Genomic DNA, 23,740 nt, shown 5'->3' with positions numbered 1-23,740 from the left:
AAAGTACATAAAAGGCTAACTTAAAAACCCACAAAAAAGTGAAAATCAGCTCAGGAATGTATTAATTTTTTATTTTTTTTTTATGCAGGAGCCTGTGCTTTATTCCAAGCACTAGTGTTTACGTGGAAATAAATGGGGGTGGGATCAGCTGTAAGCTGAATATTAGAGGGACATTCAGCAACTCAGGACAGTCTGTAAGTGCAGTGAAGCTGGGTTTTATGGTATCCTGTTGTCATCAGTAAAAGAAGTACTGTGTGTTAGGTCGACTGACTACTAGATCTTAAATGTGAGTTGACCTTATAGTTTTGGGACAAAGGACAATTTTCCTGAGAAATTTAGTTTTTCTATGCTGCCATTTTTCTTGCTTATGCCTTCAGTTCTGCCTTTGCAGACTCTTGTGTGACTCCGGTTGCAGCTGCTCCCCTCTGTTCAGGGCAGGGGTGGCTGGGGGTGGTGGGAGAAGCAGAAGGATGAGGCACAGGAGAAGTTCCTCCCTCCATGTTTCTTCAAGGACATAATGAGCAATGGGCACCACAGGATTTATGGCATGGGTGGTGTCTGTGATATTCTTAGTTGGGAATAAAGAGCAATTTATAATCAAAACAGCATGGCTGGCACTGCAACTCATTTAAAGTGTATGAGGATAACAAATGTGGGCACTAAACACCAGACACAGGTTTTCTGGACACTGATATAAATTATGTTAGGCTTCCCTGGATGAGAAAGGAGCATTCACTGCCATATTCACAGCTAACAAGTTTATGGGCTTCTCTGTAAAATCACTCCATATTTTTCCCATATGAGATTACCTTGCAGAAAAAAAAAAGCCAAGTTCACACAACCATCCTGACAATGATCGCCATAGCCAGAAGCAGCTTAGGACTACCTCAGAAGCAGGTTACCTTTCAAGAGGGTAAACAGAGTTGTGAGCAGTCCTGGTGGCACAGAGCTAAGAAATACTGGAGAATAAAATAATTTTGTCTCACACTGGAGCTGCTGATACTTCAGCTCTTTTCCCCCACACCCCACAGGGGAAAGCATTGACTGCTCAAAGTGAGACAGCAGAGTAGCCAACACTCTGTTAATACCCAGATCAGGAAGATCAAATTTCACATCCCTCTTCTAATTATGAAACCTAGAATGGGTTCAAGAGAAGCAAATGAGACACCCAGCGTATCTACTGTGTGTAGTGCTGACCTGTGCCACTTCATTGCATGTCTCTTGTTTGCACCAGAAAGAAGCAGTAACCTGAATTTTGTCTCTTGTAACCCTGGAGAGAGTCTCAATCCAGAGGAAACTGATGGAAGGGCTGGACCTGCCTAACTTCAGCTTCGACCTTAAGTTCCCTTGGGGGGGAAGCTCCTACAAAAAAGATCTGATTTTGACTGCCAACATTTTCCAGTGAAAAGTTTTTATGCTGGAAGATTTCTGACCAACACTAGGTTTAATTTTGCCCCTTTCAGGCAGGCAGAGAGTTACAGGCTCTAAGTACCTCAAGACCAACCAACTTTATGAAGCCGCTGGAATGCCTGGCATTTGCATTTTAAATCTTTGATGTAAGCAGCCTATTTGAGCCAGAGGACAAGTAAGCACCAGTCTTGGAATCCAAGAGTCTCTATTTTGTTCCTAAATTATGAGGACATGTTGCTTCTTCTAAATAGAAGAATTCTTGTGCCTTTCACAAGCTTCTCAGACCTACCAGCTGGGTGGCTGGGATACGATTTTCTGGTTTTATGCCACTGATGTGGTTCTGAATCAATAAAACGGGTATTTTGATGTCCCAGTGTTCTCAATAATGGAAACTACCTACGAGAGTAACCACTTGCTGGATTCAATCCTTCAAAGCTGTAACAAAATCCTTTTTTTCATTTTTTAAAGTACCTTCCTTCGCTTCCTGCTTCTGGTCTTGATTTTCTGTCTCCAAGTCATCCTGTGCTTTTGGCTCCACCATCTCTTCATCATCTTCATCCTCTGAAACAGAAATGGAAGAAAAAGCTTCATGAGATTCACCTCTTTAAGATGGTGTGAAATAGTGTATCTTCTTTACAATTATAAACTCAGAGTGAACACAGGTAAAGTGCACAATAAATGGAAACATCTACATTTATACACAAAGTGACACTCTCAGAATTTTTCCCCTTGACTGCAAAATAATCTGCTAAAACAGGGCACCTGCCACTTATGCTCCCTGTGGCAATTTCCCATCTCAGATGTCAGCTGAGTATCTCCCTGACCTCACAGATGATTTCTTGGATGGCGTAAGAACAGATGCAAACATGTTTCAGCCTGGCAGCTATTCCATGGCTAGGACACCTGCTATCCAGACACCTCATTTCCAATTCAGTTCTCAGCAGATTAATTTGTCTCTTGACCTACAGGAAGGGGTTAAATAGAAATCTGACCTCAGGTCAGATGCCACTAGCAAGCAAACAAGCATGGTACAGTTCTGAAAAGTCATCACCATCAACTGGGGGAACATAGCAACCAAAAGTGGCATTTGGAGCTTAAAGAATCATTCTTGCATTAATATGAATTTAATGAACACTAAAATTTGACACATGTCAGTTACTATTGCCAGATGTTTGAATGACCTTTCCTGATCTATGCAAATGTCCCTCTCTCTTCTCCTCCCCCCTAGACTCACATGTTCCCATTTTATTCAGGAGGTCAAACCATTCCTTCCTTGATGTCTTTCTGAAGTTACAAGTATTCTGATTGTCCAGACCAAAATATAATACAAGGAGAGATGGAGAGACAGTGATATACCAAAATGGCTCAAAGCCTATCTAACCCTCATTACTTAGTCTCAGATACATCAACATGATTTAATTCTCCAGTGCCTAAGCCCAGCAACCAACCCACTCACATCATGAGAGGGTAGGGACGTTCAGCCTTCTAGATTCAGTTAACTACAAAGCCTGAAAATAGACCTGGTCCTACAAGAGTAAGTTACAGTAATTAACAATTAGGATGAACAAATCTGTGGGCTATGGAGGAATTATTATGGAGTGATTCTGCACCATCAAGGCATAGCAAGCACCATGGTGGCCTGGGACAGTTCATTGCATGAGAGAAGACTTTGTCCCATCCCTGGGGCACTCAGCCATCAGCAAAACCCTTGAAGCTGCTTCAGGGCTTTCTGAACAATCTGCCTTTCACTACACAGTTTCCTTGGTGCTTCTCCAGGCACACTCCCTGCTCTTAGCACTGCCATGTTAACACAGCCTGGATGTGTGGCAAAGGGCAACATGTCCCTCTTCAAACTGCTCGGCTACTGGTACCTTCTCCAGCAAAGCTGGATGCAATCAGTGGCTGGTTTTTTGGGAGGATGTTGTGCTGGACAGGTTGCATTCAGCCAAGAGTAATATGAAGCTGTATTTTGTTTTGCAATAATGTAATAGGCACCATACTATTCCCACCACGTTGCCTACCCCTAGGACACATCTCCCCCATGGAAGCCACAGAACACATGTTGCTAGCTGACATCTTAGCAGGAGAGCTTGGTTTTAGCCATGTACTGTCTCAGCATAGGCAGATAAGCTTTTCCCTTTTGGGAGAGAGGAGAAAATATCATAAGATCTGTCATCGGTCCCCTTACTGCTAGAGGGACTGCAGTGAAGAGAAGAGGGGAAAGCTTGGATCTCCATTGTCAGGGGAGGAGGGATAACCATGCACTCCCCGGCCTGGAAAGAGAGGTCCGGATGGATGGGGAGGCATTTTCAGACTCAACACCACTACTGACTAATGCCACCTTTTTATCAGGGATTTTTCAGATCATGAGGGGAAACAGCCCCTTGGAGTTGGAGGGAGTAGGTTGTCCATGATGCCTCCCTTCAGTGCCTCACTTGGCATTCACATTTCCCTGGGTTCCCTACACAGAAGGGCTATGGAGAAGAGTTTTCAGCGAGCAAGACAGGGCATTTCAGTGTGGCAGGATAAGCACATGCTCTGTCCACTGGCTGAAAGACAGATAACATCCCACAGAGTCAGCAGAGAGTGAGAGAAGTTCACTGCTGTACACACATAGATAGGGTTAAAAAGGTCTTTCTGCAATTGGGTCTGTGATGCTAGAGGAGATGGGGGATGTATAAAAGAGGGAGAATGTATGGGAATGTATGAAAGAGAGATGGGGATGTATGAAAGAGAATTTCAAAGAACAGATGAGAAGTGTGAGAAGAGGAGTGACTGGGTTAGCAGGGAGTGAATATTCTGCAACCTCAGGTACATATGCACACAGAGGATAGGATCAGAATGGTGTACAGCTATATGCACACAGACACACTTATGGTAGATACCTAAATGAAGCCAGCTCCCACAAGAAGCTCTGTGAGTCTTGCATTACAAGTTTTCATTCCCTAGAGCATCAGGTCTTGGAGCCAGCTGTTTACATTATGGATTTCAACTTCCATATTTAACCTGTTCCAACCTGTCTGCTTGTGCTGGGAATTTTCAGAAGGGGGAGAGTTTGAGAAACTTACAGGAAGCAAATAAAAACCAAAAGCATATTTTAATTGAAAATCTTGGGATTTAAAGGCAGCATGCTATGCCTTTTAATGCCTCAACTGTAACTTGATGATAGGGACAATGTAGCAAATACAGAACTTGAGCTTTAGTAATGGGTTTTAGACAGAAGCAAAGCATATTTATGCCTGTCCCTACAAGTCTTTGATCCCCCTGATTTTGGGTGCCTGTTTGTGCCTGCTTCCAAAGAAGAGAAGGAAAGAATGGTTGAGGCACAGCTGAAGCAAGGGGTTGTATACTTCAGCACCTATTAAGGTAGATCTTCTTTACTGCCTGCCCTTCTTCCCTTCCTCTTTTGGGAACAATCAAAATCAAGTTTCCCTAGATTTCTCTAGATTTAATTGCAGCAGGAAAAATATGTGAAGGTTATTACAGCATGCACCATGCATTTTTTTTCCAAGGGAACACAGATCAATACATTAGTTTTAGTGGAAGGCAGTGCAAGAATTTTTTAGCAGCTTAGACACAGTTCAGGTGCCTTATTTATTTTACAGAGAAATGTGTCCACATGCACAGAGAAACTCAGCTAAAGGAACTATAAGGTTGTGAGCCAAATGCTAAATGTTAGCAAATGCCAGATTTTGGATTGCCTGGGCACGATTAGCTCCTTCCCCCTCCCCACATGTAGGCATAATGACATCATTCTGGAATTTTCCTCCCTCTTGAGTGCTTGGCCTCATTTTCTGGTGCTCAACAAGAGACACCTGGGGCCTGAAATGCAGAAGTGCTGGGAGTCGAAGTCAACTAGGTCTGTGCTTTGAGTGGGGAAAGTGCCAGGGAAATGCAGACATTCTCAGATCTCTTTTCAGCTTTCACTGGAAGTTGTTATTCCAATATTTTTGCCCTTTCCCTGTGCTTTCAGGGCTTTTGCACTATGGCAGTGATATTGTGAATATTAATAGTAGTGTCACCATGTATAGATGTGTTGCAGAAATACATTCGTCAGGATTTGGGGCATATTAAGATGCTGTCATGGGAGCACCAGAGAAACAAAAGCTTGGAAGGGGATTAATGTTTTCTTTATTCAGTGAAATATTTGGACCATATGCATTTAACATGAGATCTGAGGACAGAGCGTCAAATGGAAGATAAAACCAGAAGGGTTAAAAAAGTTGCCTCCCCACTGACTGGCTGAAACACAGGTTCAGTTTAAGAAAAAAAACCCAAAACAACCCTACACATTATCATGTAATTAAAACTGTATCATCATAAATATTCAAAAGAGCTAGTTAAGGATGCCCAGGAAACCTGCATTCTGGTATACCCAACATTGCTTGGCTTTGTAGCCTGAATGTTTATTTGCTATACTTTTGGGTTGGTTTTTTTTTAATATTAAGCACTATTTAATGCCAATGTAGGCATACTCACATATGTCCATAGCACATTCATTTGACATTGTGCCTAAGTAAGGTTATGCATTTGTACATTTGACTGTGCACACAGACATAAATTACAGAATAATGTGAAATACTTTGGCATTCATTTTCCTGTGTTTTATTTAAATATGAAAAAGATGATATTTATTGTATATTTATTGTAGAAATCTGTGAGTGTCAGCATGGTTGATTCCATGTGTGCCTACTCAGATTGGGTGTCCCATTGCAGTAATTCTCCAGGGAGATGAAGACAGTTCTGTAGTTCCTGAACACAAACAGCCTTTCCCTATTTAGCAGCATATCTGGCATTGGGGAAGTTTAAGATAAATAATTTTTTAACTGCTTACATAGCAGTAGCAGGAGTCTTACAGTCACCTTTGGCAAACTCAGGGTGTTGCTACCAACACCACAGTGTTACACCCTGTTCAGAAGATCTAAATCAGAACCCAAATGTCTATTAAGGGAACCACATGAAAAAAGAACTAGTAATGAAGAACTGTGTAGCTGCTGTGTAACACTTCTCCTTTGTAGATCTCAAAGGACTTTGTGAGGAAGACTGTTCTATTATGTCCATTTACCATGCAGAAGCTGACAGATAGAACCACTCACTATAGAACACTCAGTAGACCAGAAGCTGAGTGAAGAACAGAGGGTTGACTTCAGAGTTTCAGCCTGAAGTCCTGCCTATTAGGGCTCTCCTGCCTTTCATTGTAAATAAAAAAATTCCTCAACAGAAATTATGATTAAATGCTTGGGTTAAAAACGTTTGAAGCTGGTGGAGCTGTATGTGGGATTAATATAGACTGACATAGCTGGACCAAATACTCTTTCTTCTTAACTCAGAGCCTGATGACTCTCCAGGCTCTAGGAGGTTGCCCATCAGTCCTAAAAGTGCTTTGCTTAACATGGTGAAGTAAAAGCAAAGCAATTGTTCTCAGCTTGTACTAAGCTTTGAACACTCCAGGTTTTGTTCCAGACCAGAGTGGTCTTGTCTAAAAGCTTGCCCATGTTTTCCAGCTATAGAAGCTACTCTAATAAAGAGTATGACCTCTCCCTACAAACCTGGTTTTGTTTAATGCATGTGTAAAATGCTTAATTTTTGAACGTTGCCCAGCTGCTAGCTCCAGTGAGCCTTCTCTATGCCTGGCTTTTGCTTTGGCCTCCACAAGGGATGGATCACCCCTTCACAGTTGCAGTAACTGGAGAGGGAAGCCCTGTAAACACATAGCTAACCCCCTGGCTCCTATAGGAGAAATGCCCAGATATGCTAAATTGGATGAAAATATTCACAGAGCACAGATGATCTCAGACCCTGCATTTCCACCAAGGCTGGACTATTTATTACCTTCTTGGACTTTCCAGGGTTTTAAATCACTGTATTTAGTTTTACAGCATGGAAAAACAAACTGGGCACATTCAGGACAAACGAAAATACAATAATTACATCTGAGAGGACTGCACGAGACATTGGGTTACAGTTTTAAATTCTTGAGATTAATACTGTTTTGCCTGGGTCAATATTTTCCTTGTTGGATGAGTTTTGGATTCCACTTTTAGGCAGTTAGCACTGGTACTGCTCAGATAGCTTACCGAAAGCAAATTATTTTTTTTTTCAGGGTTTATGTAATTATAGGCCTCTGCTAATATAATGTCCCACCAGCTAAACAGCAGGCAGCATGTGGTACATTCATCTTGGGTGGAGGATTTACATCTCCTCAGACCTGCGCTTCTGAGACTTGCTAAGAAGCTGCAGCTTCTGTGCGTTGGTTTCAAGTATTGACAGCTATACTGAAAACAGAACTGACAATTCTGAGTAGGTTACGAACAACCCCTTTTTAAGGACATATCTTTAAAATAAGCGATTTAATTAGCATCAACAATTATATTATTTTTAATTGGCTGAGTCATTGATGTATGAGAAGCCAGTTTGGTTAGTATATAGGGTTTTATATCAGCGTCCACATTCCTTCAGTGCATGAGAAGGATAAGCCATGCGTATGACACATTCAATAAAATCAAGTGTCCTCACAAGAAGCAGACTTGATTTTGCAACTGTGGAAAACACCAGAAACTGTTGCATCACTTTTATATTTAACAACTCTTCAAATTAATTTTGTTGTTTCTGTTATGAAAGAATTAGAAACTGAGCAGAGACAAAAGCATCATGTTTATATTGGATCGAAGAAGTTGAATATAGTTGGCATTATCCTAAGCAGGAGTTAAAACACTATCTTTCCTTTTGAATACTCACTTTCCATTGCTAACAAAACATGCAACAGTCAAGGAAACACATATTTTTCCAAACAGAGCTGCTTGACATTTCATATTTTTGAAAAGCTATGATTTGCGATCTGGCTGAGTGACCTATTTTTCAATATAATGTAATTTTTGAAATAAGTCCAGTTTTTCACTTTCATCTTTTGACTACCCTTTGAAGCAAGAAGAGAATTAATTCATCAGTGGATTTTGTTTGCAGAGTGGGATGTGACACTGGACGTACATTGGGCACATGTTAGTCATCCCAGATGGAAATATTCTTGCAGGCAGGCTCTTCTTGGCAAAAGGCAGCTGCCTCCTAAAATGTATTTCAGTTAGCCAAAGCAGCAAAGACTACTCACTGCTGAATACAGAAAAACCAGAGGTGAACAGATCTTGGCCTGAGCTCTGTGCAACAGGCAAGGAATTGCAGATGGGAATTTCATCTGAGTCTGATCTTCCAAGCATAATTTCCAAGAATCATATACGGGTATCACTGCTCTTTTTCCAGAAATATACTTTAAATATGCATTGCAAACATTAAAAACATCCAGGTCATCCTTCTCTGAGTTCCACACCGCAGGTACAGCACATTCCCAACTTATGAACTAGTATAGAGACGCTGTGCTTTTTAATGGCTGTCAGATGAAAACAGACCATTAGGAGAGGAATGGGTAAAACTGGATTAATTAATACGGAGCTACTGGATGGCACAGCACCTAAAAGACTTGAATAGAAGCATGTGGACATTCTTCCTTCAATTTCCACCTATGCACTTTTTAAATTGTCTGGGGAAAAAAAAATGATCTGTCTGCGTATTCTTCTACTGCAGTTCTGCAAGAGCAAATACTACTCATGTACCTTTGCCACAATGCATGAAGGGTTTTCTGATTCCATCCCTTGTTCTGCAATGCAAATCTCTGCAAAGTTCACCCCTGATCCCCTAAGGAGCAGGTGGTATTGCCAGGCATTACACCAGGTCCTCAGAGCCCTCCTCTCAGGCTTCAGCCATCCTTGTACCAGTGCAATGAAGGAAATACCTATCTCACCCCCCCAAAAACCCCACTGCAAGCCTGACTGACTGAGAGGAGTCATTTAGTTTCAGAAAAATTATTTTGCCTACAGCATAGGCCATGCCTGTGCTACTTGCCACTTAAAAATTTGTGCTGAAATTTTACTACGCTTCCCTCTCCAAACAAGCACCCCATAAGTATTTTTACTCAACATTTGTTGTTAAAACTCTCCTTTACAATTACTGCATTCTATTACCCCTGGCTGGGGGATTCTCAGGACTTTCTGGCACGGGATTTCTCACAACCATCTCCTGATCTATGGTTTTACCACTCTGCTCAGTCTCCATGCCTCTTCCTGACTTAAGTTTTGCAGTCAGATTTCTTTTTTGGTACATTATGAAGACAGATCTTTTCTTTTTGCATTTTGTGACAAATCATAGACTTCACAGCCAAATGGTAAGAGAATATCACTGGAAAAAAGTTGTTTTTACTGCAGCATTTCACTAAGTTCCATATGAAACTAACCAAATTTCTTCACAGCCCTGAGTGCAAAACCTTTTCACTGGTTCAAGTGTTAGAACTGATGCTTCAGAATACAATAATTTCTTTACCAATTACAATGGGAAAGCTGCCTCTGATTCTTCAGGGAAGCATTTCTCTAACCCAAGAAACTGATTTTCCAGTTACTTGGCCTGAGCACACTTTTCAGTTGTGGTGAGAGCCTCAGAATTCAAAGTGTCCCTTGTTTTTAGTTTCTAGTTGGTCCAGACCAGACATGGATTTTTCTCTCCTCTTTTGGGACTGTTGCAACATCACACTGGTTGAAAGCATTTTTTCAGTCCCAAGAGAACTTAACTACAGAGTATCCCACTGTAGTCATCATCTCTTCTAGCTGACTCCCTTTTCTCCTCTTCCTCCCTCCCCAAAGCTCATGTTCAATTCTGTTGTGCTTGAAAATATTCCAGTTGGAAGATGTAGCACAAAAAGAGAAGTACAGAAGTTTTCTTTTCTTGGCCATGGTTGGGCCTTCAAATAAAAATGCCAACATGAAAATAAATGGCTGAACAGCAAAAGCCTTGCAGCAGCATTTACAGACCTCTAGCTCCAAAAACCAAGGAGAATAAATTTAAAATATCCTGCTACAGTCCAACTGTGGTGGTGCTATTCTTTAGGAAGAAAGTGACGGAGACACTTTGTTTCTGTGGATGAAGAAGGGGTTGCTAAAACATGCAGGTTTTTCAACAGCCTCTGAAATCTGTAAGGATTCTTCCTGCTGTGCTGCTGGAAGAAATCACATCATGCCAGCAGTGGAAAAGACTCCTGCCCTGGGAAAGGGCACTGAGACACGTGGCAGGCTTTGTGGATTGGGCCTGCTCGAGTCATTTTCAAACACTCAGATCATGTAATACTGTTAAAATCACAAAAGCCTAAGTATGTTAATGAAAACCAGTCCCACACAACCTGTGGCAACTAGCAAGCAATTGTAAAACAAAAAGCTGCTTTCATATTAAACACACACACACACAGATGATGTATCTGGCATTTACACAGTGCCTGATTCTGAGGTCAGACATAGAAGACCATTGCCCCAGCTGGGGCATTGGGTTCTTAAAATCTTAAGCAGAATGCAGCCCAAGTAATTCTGTGGAATTTTTACTGCTGACATACAGGGCCTAGGACTTCACTTGTAGTCTCATTTATTCCAAGTGCAAATTACTTTATACTCCCAGGCCACCTCTCCTATTTTCCACTCTGCTTTTAGTTGAGCAAGATTCCAAGATCTGGCTATTGTGGAAGAAATAAATTCTCCACCTCCATATTGTGTCTCCACCTGTGAAGCCACACTAACATCCTTCAAGTAAAATTCTGCAGTCCTGATTCTGGGTTTAACTTCTCCTGCAGACATTACCATGAATTATGACCTCCTTTATTTTTTGGATATGAAATACTATCTCAGTCCAAGGCCATGAAATTAGCCATGTGACTATATAGTTGGTTGCATGTCCATGGTTTAGTTTTAAATCCATCTTTTCCATAAATCTTTTTCTCTGTATTCTATGGCATTTTATGAATAAAAACCAATGCATATACTTTTGCAATTGAAAGTTCTGTAAGTATAAATCTCTACACTTACACACAAACCTCAACACAGAGGAACAGAGACAAGACTGCTGATGTATTACAATGGGAGAAGATAATTGGAAAAAAACAACTATATTCATAAACAATTTACCACAGCAAATACACAGACTCCCTCTCTTTGTCTCCCTGACACACACATGCATACACTTTGCTCAGTGCTTTAAAAATAATTATTAGTCATATGGCAAATGCATTTTACATGAGCAAAGGTTCATTTGTCTTTAAAAAGGCAGGCCAAAAAAATTGTTCTATTTAAAAAATTAAACTACAGAAGAGTAGCTGGGTCAGGGCTTGACAAGTGTGGGTTTATTACTAGTATAGGCACCGAACAGACCCCACTTAATTCTGTTTCCCACTGACGCCAGTTCACCCTTAAGTCACTGGTGTTAGCCCTGATTTGCATCAGCGTATGTGAAAAAGGAATTCCCTCCGACAGATTTAAACTTGCTCTATTTTAATTTCAGTGTTTTTGTCCTGCTACAACTGGGAGAGGAGAGGCTTCTCCTTCTAGCATCTCTGTTTTGGGGGGTATGAAGGTGAGCGGCCCCTTTCAGTGGTGGGGAAACCACGGCACAAGCCCCAGGAGCAGCCCGGCCAATGCAACTCCTGAAACCGCTGCAGAAGATGGAATGAAACCCTGGTATCACTGGTTCCTAGGCTGATTCCTCAGCCACCGCTTCCCCTGGGGCATGTGATCAGGGCTGCTTTGGAGGTTGCTCAGCCTTCATTATGTCAAAACAGCTGTGAAAAAACACAGCCTGTCCTCCCCCCCTCTCCTCCCCTAAGCTGCTTGTTGCAACCTGTTGGGCGACCACCCGGCTTCCCGCGCTGCCATCCCGGCTGCAGGGAGCCTCTCCCTACCCCCACGCCCTCCTCCCTGACCCCAGCCTTCCCCTTCCCTCCGCTCCCGCCCTTCCCAACCCGGTTCCGCTTGGGGTCACACTTCAAAGTCTTTCTCCCCCACCCTCGGAAGGCCTCTTCCTTCCTCCTGGCCCCTCTCCAGCCTCCCCGGCATCAGTCTTCCTGAAGCTGATCTTGAAATCCCCTCGGTGCACTCGGGGGTTGTGCATATTTTTTTCTCCACCTGCAGATACTTGTTTGACACAGAAATGGTCTCTGATTTGGGAATCTAAGATGAAGACCCCAAGGGTTTTTCTGAGAATTTGGGTTGTAAGATGCTCGTTAAGATGACAGAACTCAAAATCAGTCCTGGCCCCCAGGTTCCCCAATTGGTATGGTTAAACCTTCAGCTTACCCACAGCAGCTTGATGGATCAGGTATGTTTTTCTGTGCTTAGCTTCAGTAGACTTTTTGGTAGCTTTGGATCATCCAAGCTACCAGATGATCTCATCAGGCAGACTGCATCTGCAGCTGGTGTACAAGGTTAATATTAAACTCCTCCACAACCACTCACAGGTACATGTGTCCCTATTCCCACTTCACAGTTCAGACTCACGGGGAAAATAATTTGTATGGCTCCTTTATATCTGTCCAACAGAATCACACAGAATCACAGAATCAGCCGGGTTGGAAAAGACCCTTTGAGAGCATCAAGTCCAACCCCCTGACCCCACTATCGCCTTGGTTCCCAGACTATGGCACTGAGTGCCACATCAGTCTCTCTTAAAAATCTCCAGGCACAGAGACCTCACCACCTCCCTGGGCAGCCCATTCCAATGCCTGTCACGCTTTGAAAAATAGATACTTTGAAGTGCCCTACAGCAGACTGCTAGTAAATCAATCCTCCCCTTTTCTCCTAAAACACTGTAAAGACCCTCCCTTCAACCAGCTTCAGAGAGCTCTCTGCTACAGACAGTGGAGTTAAAGTCAGGAGAATCACATGAAATAGGAGACAAACTGGGTTATGCTACCTTGTAGTCCCTCACTTGAAAAGGCAGCCCTGCACAGACTTCTTTTTTGGAGGAAAACAAAAGAGAGAAGTTACTGGCTTCAGCCTCTACGTCCTTTGGGTTGTAACACAGCTCACAGCTGCAAAGTTTACACGTGTTAACTGGGGATGCCACAAGCCAGCCAGCAATGAGGTTGTCATCCTGATCTGAGGAAACACAATGTGCATACATGCCAATGACTTTACCACAAGCAGAGCGTTTTGCTGAGATGATTCAAAGCACATTATATTTCACTAGTCGACTACTCCATCCACAGCCGATCCCAAAAACCAGCAACACTGGAGCCATATTCCATCAAAAGATGCAGCTCTGTAAAATCCTAGTGTTGTTTTTGTTTGGTTGGGTTTTTTGTTTGTTTTTTATTTGTTTTTTTTCTTCAACATGCCACTTTTTTTGTGGGAGGGGGAGAGATTTTAAAAAGCAAGATGAAGAGACAATTCTGGCAATATCAAACCAGCTTATTTTCCCATTTGCTAAGAGGATTTTTGGGGGCTTTCTATTCAAAAGTACTTCTCATATTTCTTACTTTTAGATTATTTTAAAAGATGAGATGAAGCAAATCAAAAGGAAAAGATGTAGATTTTGTTAGAACACCTGTTGTGTGCGACTAGACTGGAAAATAAGGTAAAATTTTACTTGAGGAGTTCAGTACATTACAGTCTTCTTTCAACTTGGAACAAAATTGCATTCTGAAATTTGAAATTTTACAGCACTGCATGAAAAAGGATCCCTTCTGTGCACGGCTAACACTGTTGCTGCCTAAGGGAATGCAGTCTTAGCTGAGTGAGGATTTTAAAGTTATACTAAAGCAACACAGAAGCACATGCTGCACTGGGGGTAAGGATGTCTTTCATCACAGCAGTGACAAGATCCCTTCTGTGATCTGAGATTCACTATCCTCTAACTTGAGGTTAATAGTTTCTTTTAGATGGCACAAACTTAAAACCATACTTCCAGTACTGAGTGCCTGAAGCAAATTTCACATCCATTTTATGTCCTGAAAACAAGGTAATAGACATTCAGTGACAAATCTACTTGGTGCACAATTGAAGCACATCCCAGTACACCAGACAGGGACAAAATTAGGAAGAAAATATGAAAATAGGCATTCACCAGTCTTGAGGTTTGATCCTGACTCTTTATTTTGCGTGCAGAACTCCAAATAAATAGGACAAATATATTATGAAGCCAACAGAGTATTACCAATCTGTCTTGGTGTCCCTTGCATGGAGAAAAAAACACTGAAGCAAATCTGATGAGCTTTTCCAAAACCATTGTCTTAGTTGCCTGTACTAGTTGGATTAAAAAAGGAAAAATCACTACAATAGAGGTGTTTTCTTTGGGGGGGTGAGCACTAGGGTTAGTGCTAAATTCAGCAGCCAGAACAGAATAAATAGAACCTGTGAGCTTCCACACCATTAATGAAACTTCATTCAAAAGGTGGAGTGTAGTGTTCTTCAAGATGGATAATCACATAAACTGTGTGATTCAAACACTCATGTCCCCACACCAGCTCCACAGCACCTCGGGATTTATGTTTTATTTCAGTTTTCATCGGGACTGCTCATGAATGACCAACGACAAAAGAGCATGTGTGCATTTTCTTTTTCACAGGTCCTTGTTAATGAGGACTCTGTTGCATTAAGACAGTCAAGAGTGTCTCTGGCAAAATGTGTTGAACCAAGGTGTTTGTGCCTGCATAAAATTAAGTCACAAGTAAAGCACTTATTCTGACAGCAGATTTATAATAGGAAAATCCCAGCAGGAATGAAGAGTTAGAAACCCCCATTGTAGCCTTTTTCATAAACTTCACCTTGATTTAGTATCTCAAACAAGTAGCAGGAAAAGGCTAACAGCAGAGGTAATCCTATCATCTTTTCTCCGACAGCACCATTCCATCTTTTTGACTTCCTCATGCTGTTAACACGAATTCAAATCATCTGTGTTTAAAGTTAAATGCTGTGATTGACAGATCCTTGTAGGTCTCAGTCCATACTGAAGATTATTCTAGATACCTATCAGTTATTACTACAAGCCCTGTCTGATATTCAATACCTGCAGAGAAAATTGTTTTAACGGTTGTAATGTCTGATCTATTTTGAAAGCTATTTTAAAATAAGAAAACTAACTATAACCAGGTGGCTAAAATCCAGCCAAGGTTTCTTATGGGTTGACTTTTTGGGGGAGAAGGTGGAAGATAACAGCAGAACTCGTTATACTGCAGCAACAACCATGTTTCAGAGCAAAATACAGACAAAAAAAGAAGCATTTTGTTTTGGTTCCATGACATTCAGTTTTTCTAAAACACCTATTCATTCCAGTAACACAGGATACAGGAAAGCTTAGGGGTTCTCTCCTGGCCCTAGTACAAACTCATGACAGTATATGCTGGCTACGAAGTAATTACTTGCTTTCATGAACGCAAGTCACTTCAAAGCCTCAGTTGCTATGCTAGAAACTGGGATGCTGGAAGCATTACATCTCTCGACTGTGGACACACACACACACACACAAAATGAATAAGTGAATGCAGTGGTCAGACCATCCACTGTGCTCAAGGGCCAGTAGTGCCGAAAGGCAGAAGGATGTTCTCTTTAATTTAATACCCCTCATAACTCAGCTCTGCCAACCCCACTGCTGTGATGCAGCTATAGCCTGGCTGCTCCTGTTTACAGCATTACAAGAATAGGCTGACTTTAGGCACAAGAAGATCAGTCAGCTGGGTAGGAAAGGATTCTTTTCAATGGCCCTGCATTCATGGGAAGTAAACTGGAAGCACTGCCCTCTCACATATGTAGCAGCCCAGAAAACGTGGATGATGGAGGAGTGATGGTTGGGCAACGCCAGCTGGTGCCCATCTTTGGTCCCCTGGGCTGATCACTCCACTCTGAGGCAGGGTCTCCCTGAGCCTGCCCCATCCTTCCCCACCACTCAGTTTGCAGCTGAAAGATTTTCAGTCATTTCTGGCCGATGGCTTCATGCCCTATGCTTTCCCCTACAGCACTGAAATGCAATAGCAGGAAGAAGCACAAGAAAAGAGTATGGCACAAATAGAAGCCAGGCAGACATTGCCCTCTTGAAATTCCACCACTTTCCAGAAGTTCGTTCTAACATGACTGAGATCACACCCACATCTTTGTGAAACTTGATTAACTTTGGTGCTCACAGTTAAATGAATCTGAAAACTGTTAGACAAGGCTTAAACAGTGCTGCTTCCACCTTCAAAGAAAGTCTTCGCTGGTTTTGTGATCGGGATATGAGAAGCGAGCACAGTTAGTACATTTTGGCTGTAAATCATAGTAGGAAAAGAATAAACAAAACTGGGGAATGGAGCTTGTGTGTCTTGGGTTACATGGGTCTGCTGAATTCCTAGTGGCTTTTTCAAGATTTCATTTTAGTACTCTGCGTGCTTAACACTGAAAAAAAGAAGTACAAAAGAGATGAAAATACAGACTTTATAAAGCCAAACTCAGCCCCCTAAAATCAAAGGCAGTAAATGCATCAGTAAATGCAACAGTAGTTTGGCCAAATTGGAAAATCATCGGAAGATGGGCAAATTCCAACAGCAGAATGACAGCTAAAAATATCCTCACATAGCAATGAGCATGGAAGTTCATTTTTCATGCACTAGGCAAATAAAATCCAATCAGTTTTTGCATTCTCAGTATTACCCCACTGCATTACATAGGAGCCTGAAAGAAGATGACAATTTAAATGGAAAGATCCTCCCCTGTTTGTCAAGTTGTCAATTTTCCATCTGCAAATAATGAAACATAAACTACTCTGAAAGGGAGAGAGATGGAAGGGAATGTGTTCCATGGATCTGTGGAGAACCACATAGAAACATATACAGAAAAAGAAGCTGCAGCATGGAGCACTTCCTGACCTCCTCTTGGCTACAAGTCTAAAAGAAGTCTCCAAGGCAAGAAGCATGAAAGAGCTTAAACAAGAAACCCTTCAGAAGTACAGCTCTTTGCTGCATGAATACCACAACACAGGGAAAATCTGCTGTGTAGGAGTACAGTCCTCCCACTTGAAAAGAGCTGGTAATGCCATCATGTCACGGAAAGATTTTCTTCATGGCTTTTGTGCATTGAAGGCATTAGCAAAGTGGGAAAAGTGCGAGCTGACAATTGTGTGAAAAGAAGGGTTTCTTAATTACACTGTAAAGCACGTCTCATTTAAACATGCAGCAGAATTACTGTTAAAAATACATGTCTTCCTATAGAAACGGATGCACAATCAGTGCAGGTTAATCTAGCAGATAGCGCGCTCCAGAGCTCTTTACAAATATTAAGGAGATAGGCTTCATCAACAGCACATAAATATTACTGGCACCCCAGCTTCCTCCTGGAGTGTTTGTTGCAACAGTACTCACAGGCCCCTTCTGCCAGGACCCTGCTCCAAGTCAGCCTGTGCCTCAGTGTTTGGCCTGTTACTTTGTCTGTACTTTCTGTTCACCGTTTCTCACTTCAGGATGCACTAACTCGTTGCTCTTCAGCCATGTCAGGATGTCTGCTGATGTTCCTGGCTTCCTGTGGCTTCAGCCGGTTGTATCTATCCTGTTAAGGGATGTGAGACTTCAGCTCAGATCACTGTCTTGCTGTGTTCCTACCCAGCTGAGTTTCTCCACCTGGAAATCACAGCTGGCTCACAGTTGTGCCGAAATGCAAGCCAACAGTCAGGCAAGAGTGAGCATCAAGACATTCAGCCTTGAGCAGAAGCTCAAAATGGGAACACTCGTGACAACAGAAAGACACATCCACATGTCAAAGATGAGAACTGAAACCAAGGCTCTATTTTGACCTGACGCCTTATACAAAAAGCTGTGTAAGTGACCAAACTGGGGTCTTAAGCACCAGGAATGGGAGTGAGATATGCTGGGTTTTGAACCAGCACCACTGCCAGAAGTATACATGAAGATGATGGCAGCTTTGCTGTTAATGCCTGACTTTCTGGGCATGATGAATACAAGCATGTTTATTCATACTATTTCCTTTTGTTACATGTTGGTGATATAGCAGCCTTATCTCTATGCATGTTATTTTTCTCATTTCAGCTGGTGTGTCAGTCACCCTGCCAAGCCTGCCTACCACTGTAAGGACCAAGGAACATGCTACACAAAATTAATGACAGAGGCCATTTGTTAAAATATGAAATTCTTACATTAAAAAAAAGCATACCAGAGAAACTTCTCTCCCTGCCCTCCTTATGGATTTCAGAATTAAAAGTCAGACTTACTTTCTTTCCGCCCTGCCTTGGAAAACTCTAAATAGCATTATTTTCCTTCTGCTCCCTGATAATTCAAACAGCATTTTTTCTTCCCTTGCATGCTTTTTAATCCAGGAAACAATTTTTTTTTTTTCTTCGTTTGCCTTGGAAGTCCACTGTAACGTACGTAAAGCATGGGCTCTGATATGTTTGTACAATGTCTGTGGATGTGCAAGCATCCACATGCACAGTCAGATAGACAGACAGTGAGAGCATGCACTGGTGCAGCTCAGCTCTTCACCTCCCCCTGGGCTGTGCTTTAATGGAACAGCCATGGGGCCTTGAAGCATAGCAGTAATGAGCTGTTCCAAACAGGCTTTGTGTTTTGTTTCCAGGGGAGGTGTGGTGGGGGAGCAACGGATCCTTAATCATAAAAAATGCTGAATATTTAGCTCTTTCCCCTCCCACCACCCCATTTAAATCAGCAGTGCACTTGGAATGAAATACAACTCGGCTTTCAAAACATTTTCATATTTATTCAATTTACTTCTAGATTGATAGCTAAACTCAAACCAGATTTTACCCCATTTCTCTAGATGGGAAACAGAGATGACCAAGTTCCCTTTGAACTTGGTTTATAATTTTTCTGTATTTCTATTAACTAAAAAAACACAAACAAAAGAAATAAATTATTAAAGCGGTCCAAAATGTATTTTCTGTGTATTTTCAATGAAATGGGTGGAGAGCCCAAGTCTCTTTCTCCAAGCCTAAAAGGCAGGTGTTTCCAGCAGCCAACACATGTGTGTTGCCTCCAAAAAAGAAGGACAAGACCTTAAATTAGTCTTTTATTTTTAAAAGCAAGATTTCTCTACAAAGTTAAGGTGTACCTGTGGTTGGTTTGGGTGGTAGGTGATTTTGGGGTAGGTGGCTCCTAGAATCACCTGCATATGTGAAAAGAAGCCATGGGTGTTCACAAGAGGTCAGGCTGAGAGGTGAACTACCCAACCATCATGTGTACTGTACCAGCTGGCTTCTGGGAGGAATCACACCAAAGTAATATTCAATCATCTTTTGGATGACGAGAGAAAGACAAGAGAAAGGGAGACTGGAAATTGATAACAAATCAAAATTCACTTTGATGTAAATGATACATTTCACCAGCTAGACATTTTCTAACACTCTAACACAGAGAATATTAAAACTTTTTTTGAGTGATATTTCAGCAGAATGGAAACATTAAAAGGTTATAGACACGGGGCACATGGTTCATTTGAGGAAAAGTACTACCTTAGCACAGCCCTGACTGAACCATGCTGTCAACAGCTCTGTTTTATGCAGAGACTTTTGATCTCCAGAGATGTCAATCTTGCTCTTTCATAAGCATTTATTGCATTTTAATACTATTTTCTATTTTTTAAAATCTGGTTTGGTCACTGTCCAAGTTCAGATGTTTCTCCAAAGTTTAGAGGACTTCATTCCAACATCTATTTTTTAAGGAAAGTACACTGGAATTTCACAAGAAAATCTCTTCACTTTGAAGTCTCCACATCATTCAGGTTTCATCCATGTCAGAGACAGTATTTTGCCACCATTGCTTATATTTTTCTTCCACAGGTTTGCTCAAGCCCAAAGGAAAATGAGGAGACCTCCAGAGGTCCCTTCCCACCTCAACCATTTCACGATTCTCCAAAAATTGACTAAAAATGAAGTTAACTGAGTCTTCCAAAATTCGAGTGGTTTGAATTTTGGACAGAAAATGAATCTGTGGGATTTTTTTATTTGTACATTTCTATTGCCAACAGTTACTAATAAAATGTGAAATGCATTTCTGAACAACAACTGCCCTCACAGTGTTTGTAGCTAAGGTCTCTGTCTCATCCTTACTAATAGCCTGAGACCATCGTCCTCTCTCACCAGAATTGCACTACCCTTATCTAGTAGGAAGAGAGTGGGATGGAAACTGAAAAAGAGCTGTTCTTTTACTTCTGTAATTCTTTTAGAGCCTACAATAAGGAAACACCTAGAACCTTTCTTTCTACATTTCATTGCCATTCAGAGGCCTATTTCACACACCAGAAGCACAGCTCTGTTTCCACACTCTCTCATAATTTCAGTGAGTGCAAGTTCAGGCACAAAGCCAGCCCTGTTTCTGAAGGACTCAGCCCTGAAAATTCTGTTCACGCCCATTTCTCCTCTGATGTTTAAAAGGCCCCAGCCTCCCCGTAGAAGTACTTCACAACCCAAAAGTGAGGGTGAACTCTTTCCTGTTCAGAGAACTTTGCTCCAGCCTTGCTAAACCCCAGGCTTTCTCTGTGCACAGGAATGCAGCAAGTACAACAAGGAGAAAAAGATCTGTGAAGGAAAATAATTTAGAAATCAAAGGGTTATTAAATACTTACAGTATTTTGTATTTGTGGATCAAATTACTGATTAGTAATGAAAGATGAGAGATTAATGGCAACTTGGTCCAAAGCCCTCTTGTTATACCCAGGCCAAATAAAATGGTAGACAGGTGCACTGTATCCCTGCCTCTATAGAGGACTCCTGTCTGCCCCTCACTTTTCAATCCCATTAAAGTTATTACACATACTTCTGTTAAAAGGCAAAAAGTATTTCCCAGAGTTAAAACCAAATATATTTTATCTTTTCTATTTACCTCCATCAATTACATCTTTTTGGCAGTCCTATAAAACAATGGAAGGCAAAAAAATGTCTCAATCCATTCTAAGGAGAGTTCCCTCCAGAATTACTTTCATCTTTGTTTAGAGGAAATCCAGACAGACTATTAAAATATCTTTTTCTTTTTTTTTTTTTTTCTTCCTGGTACTAACAATCATCTGAGATTTTTTTTTTTTTTTACTCTTTTAAGAATTTCAGCAATTTTATTTTGGTCTCTGGCCACTGCAGTGCCATCAACAAAAACTGTGAGAACAGAAAACTCTTAACACAACAGCAAAACATTTCTAGAGAAATTAAAACATTTATTTCCTGCCTCCAAGTATTTTTCTTTTAAGTTCATCCATTAGAGCCTTCTATAGCTCCTGTTCCAAAAGCTCTTCCACAACTTCTGGTTGCACATTTGCAATTTGATATGCTACTCATTCTGTAACAAATAGAAAAGCCTAAACAAACCAATTTTCTGGTAACAAGTTTGTTCATTTATGAAGTCTTTAAAAACAGGAGGGAAAAGCATGCTCTGTTAGAAATTTATGGCATCAGATCTTTATTATATTTCCCCTAGGTTAAGGTTGTTTATGATAAAGAACCACACCAAACAGCATCAACAAAGATCAGAAGATTGAACATAATGGACTTTCTGAACTAAATCTTAAACAATAGAGCATGTGCTGCAGCGTTCAAGTTCTAAGGAAGAGAAAAAACCAAGGAAATGAATGATCCAAAGAAATGCTCTGGAGGAGTTTTCACTTCTGTGGCTCAAATTCTGTCCCATGGCACAAAAGAATTGCTTGCTGAAAGCTCTTCACCAGAGTAGACAAAGCAAGAAGGTGACCTTAGCCTGGTTCCTAGCAGACAAATACCAAAAGCACACACCAACTACAGGCTGTATGTTGGAGCAGGATGAGACCAGCACAGGCACAAGGATTAGCAGAGGTTTAGCTAAAAATGAGGTTGTGAGAGAAACTTCGCTGAAATGAAGCTTTTGGTACAAAGAGGGCATCATGTTCTGGCAATTGCAGGATGCCTGCAATTTCAAACTCTGCATGCAATATATTTGAGTGATTCCCTTCTTAAGTTATATAGAAAGAATGCAGGAGACATGAGTGTAAAGTTAAGCTCTACAGAGAAGAACACAGTTTAAACCACTAAAAAGTGTGGGAGGAAAGGAAAGAATGGGAGCTCAGCTCTATAGTCTTTTTTCAGGCTAAAAAATCAACCAGAAAGGCAGAGTGCCTAGCACTTGGTTAACCAGGCTATTTGTTAAAATGCCTGTATATGGATTTATGAGCCAAAATTCCAGCTTTTTTATAAATCCTTTAGTGCATAGGCCAAGGGTTAAAATTCAGAATTTCTTAATTATACTTAAAAAAGATTAGGTGTGAATGTATGCTGTAGAGAAGATTTTCAGAAAAGCACAATACTAAATAATCCCCAGCATAGCCAGTTCAGTGCTTGTTCAGAATCAGTTACAAAGTCCACTTATTTTAGACCTAAATAAGGCCTAAATGTATATACAGACATGACCCTAAGACTTTGTGCATAAGTACACTAAAACAGTTCATTTCTGTGCCTACTACAGCTAGACAACTGTGTACCACTTGCTCCATCCCTGAGGCCTCACCTCTGCCTCTTCATCTCCAGTGAATTTCACTGACACACGATGCTTTTACAATTCCTATTCCACTGCAAAGCTGCCATCACTATGTGAAGGCAGGAAGAGCTGCAGAAGACATGGGTGCATCAGAGATGACCTGGATGAGTTGCTGCTCCCCAGCCCTGCTGTTTGTCCACCAGACCCACCTTGTCTGTGTGAATCCCTGATCTTCAGGACACTCCAAATCAGGGCCAACTTCAAAATGTGTGGGGATGCCTTGCATAGCACATCTGCAAGGAGACTGTATCACCCTTTTATAATGCCCATTGCTTTCTACACAAATATGTTGCTGAAATAAAGTCTGAGAGTGGGGTGGAGAAAGGAACTGAAGGGGAAAAAAAAAAAAAAGAACAAGGGGAAAGGACTAAAACCGACCTAAGGAATATTTTTCTTATTCCAGCATGAAATGTTGACAGAATTAAATGTTGGGATTAAAAAAACAACCCTTCTAACACACAGTTTCATGTTACCTCCGCAAGAGTTTTGATTCCACTTATGAGACTTCCCGAATGAAAACGCTGGCTGGGTGCCTGCCTCAAGAATACATTTTTTCCTCAGCAGAGTGGATTTGCCAGTTGTCAATGCCATTTCTTTGCTAGCCAGCAAAATATGTTCATACTCACAGCAGGCAATTACCATCTTTTCTCTACTGGTAAGGGGCATGACTTCACTCTTAGGCCCAAGATCCCCTGGATCCTTTCCGTATTGCATAGGCGAGCTAGCCAGTGTAATTAACCCTTAAAGAAAATGGAACGATTTATTTCTTTTTTTCTTTTTTTTTTTTTTTTAAGTGAGTTTAAATGGTTTTCAATCTGAGGATGGCTTTGTAAACCGGTGAATCTGTTCTACACATTTGTGGCCTGTTCTGAGGGGCATCAGTTGCTGGGAACGCCACCGGAGCTGAGCCGCCTTGCGCCACAGCTCGAAAACCGCGGTTCCAGTCAGCGCCCCACAAACAAAAACACCGGGGATCGGGAT

General features: G+C 41.4%; 1 protein-coding gene across 2 annotated transcripts in view; it reads right to left on the bottom strand.

The window, feature by feature from the left end:
* DYNC1I1 (dynein cytoplasmic 1 intermediate chain 1) overlaps positions 1 to 23,740 on the bottom strand; it is a 186,813-nt gene that overhangs the window by 87,473 nt on the left and 75,600 nt on the right. For both annotated transcript variants that reach the window (XM_030444777.1, XM_030444778.1), the window contains exon 7: positions 1,882 to 1,971. In XM_030444777.1, coding sequence (XP_030300637.1) covers positions 1,882 to 1,971 — 90 coding nt within the window. The remainder of the gene's footprint in view (positions 1 to 1,881; positions 1,972 to 23,740) is intronic.

The sequence above is a fragment of the Calypte anna genome, chromosome 2, assembly GCF_003957555.1.
Source record: "Calypte anna isolate BGI_N300 chromosome 2, bCalAnn1_v1.p, whole genome shotgun sequence".
NCBI lineage: Eukaryota > Metazoa > Chordata > Aves > Apodiformes > Trochilidae > Calypte > Calypte anna.
Note: the sequence above shows the minus strand (reverse complement) of the source record. Positions and strands in the feature narration are given on the sequence as shown.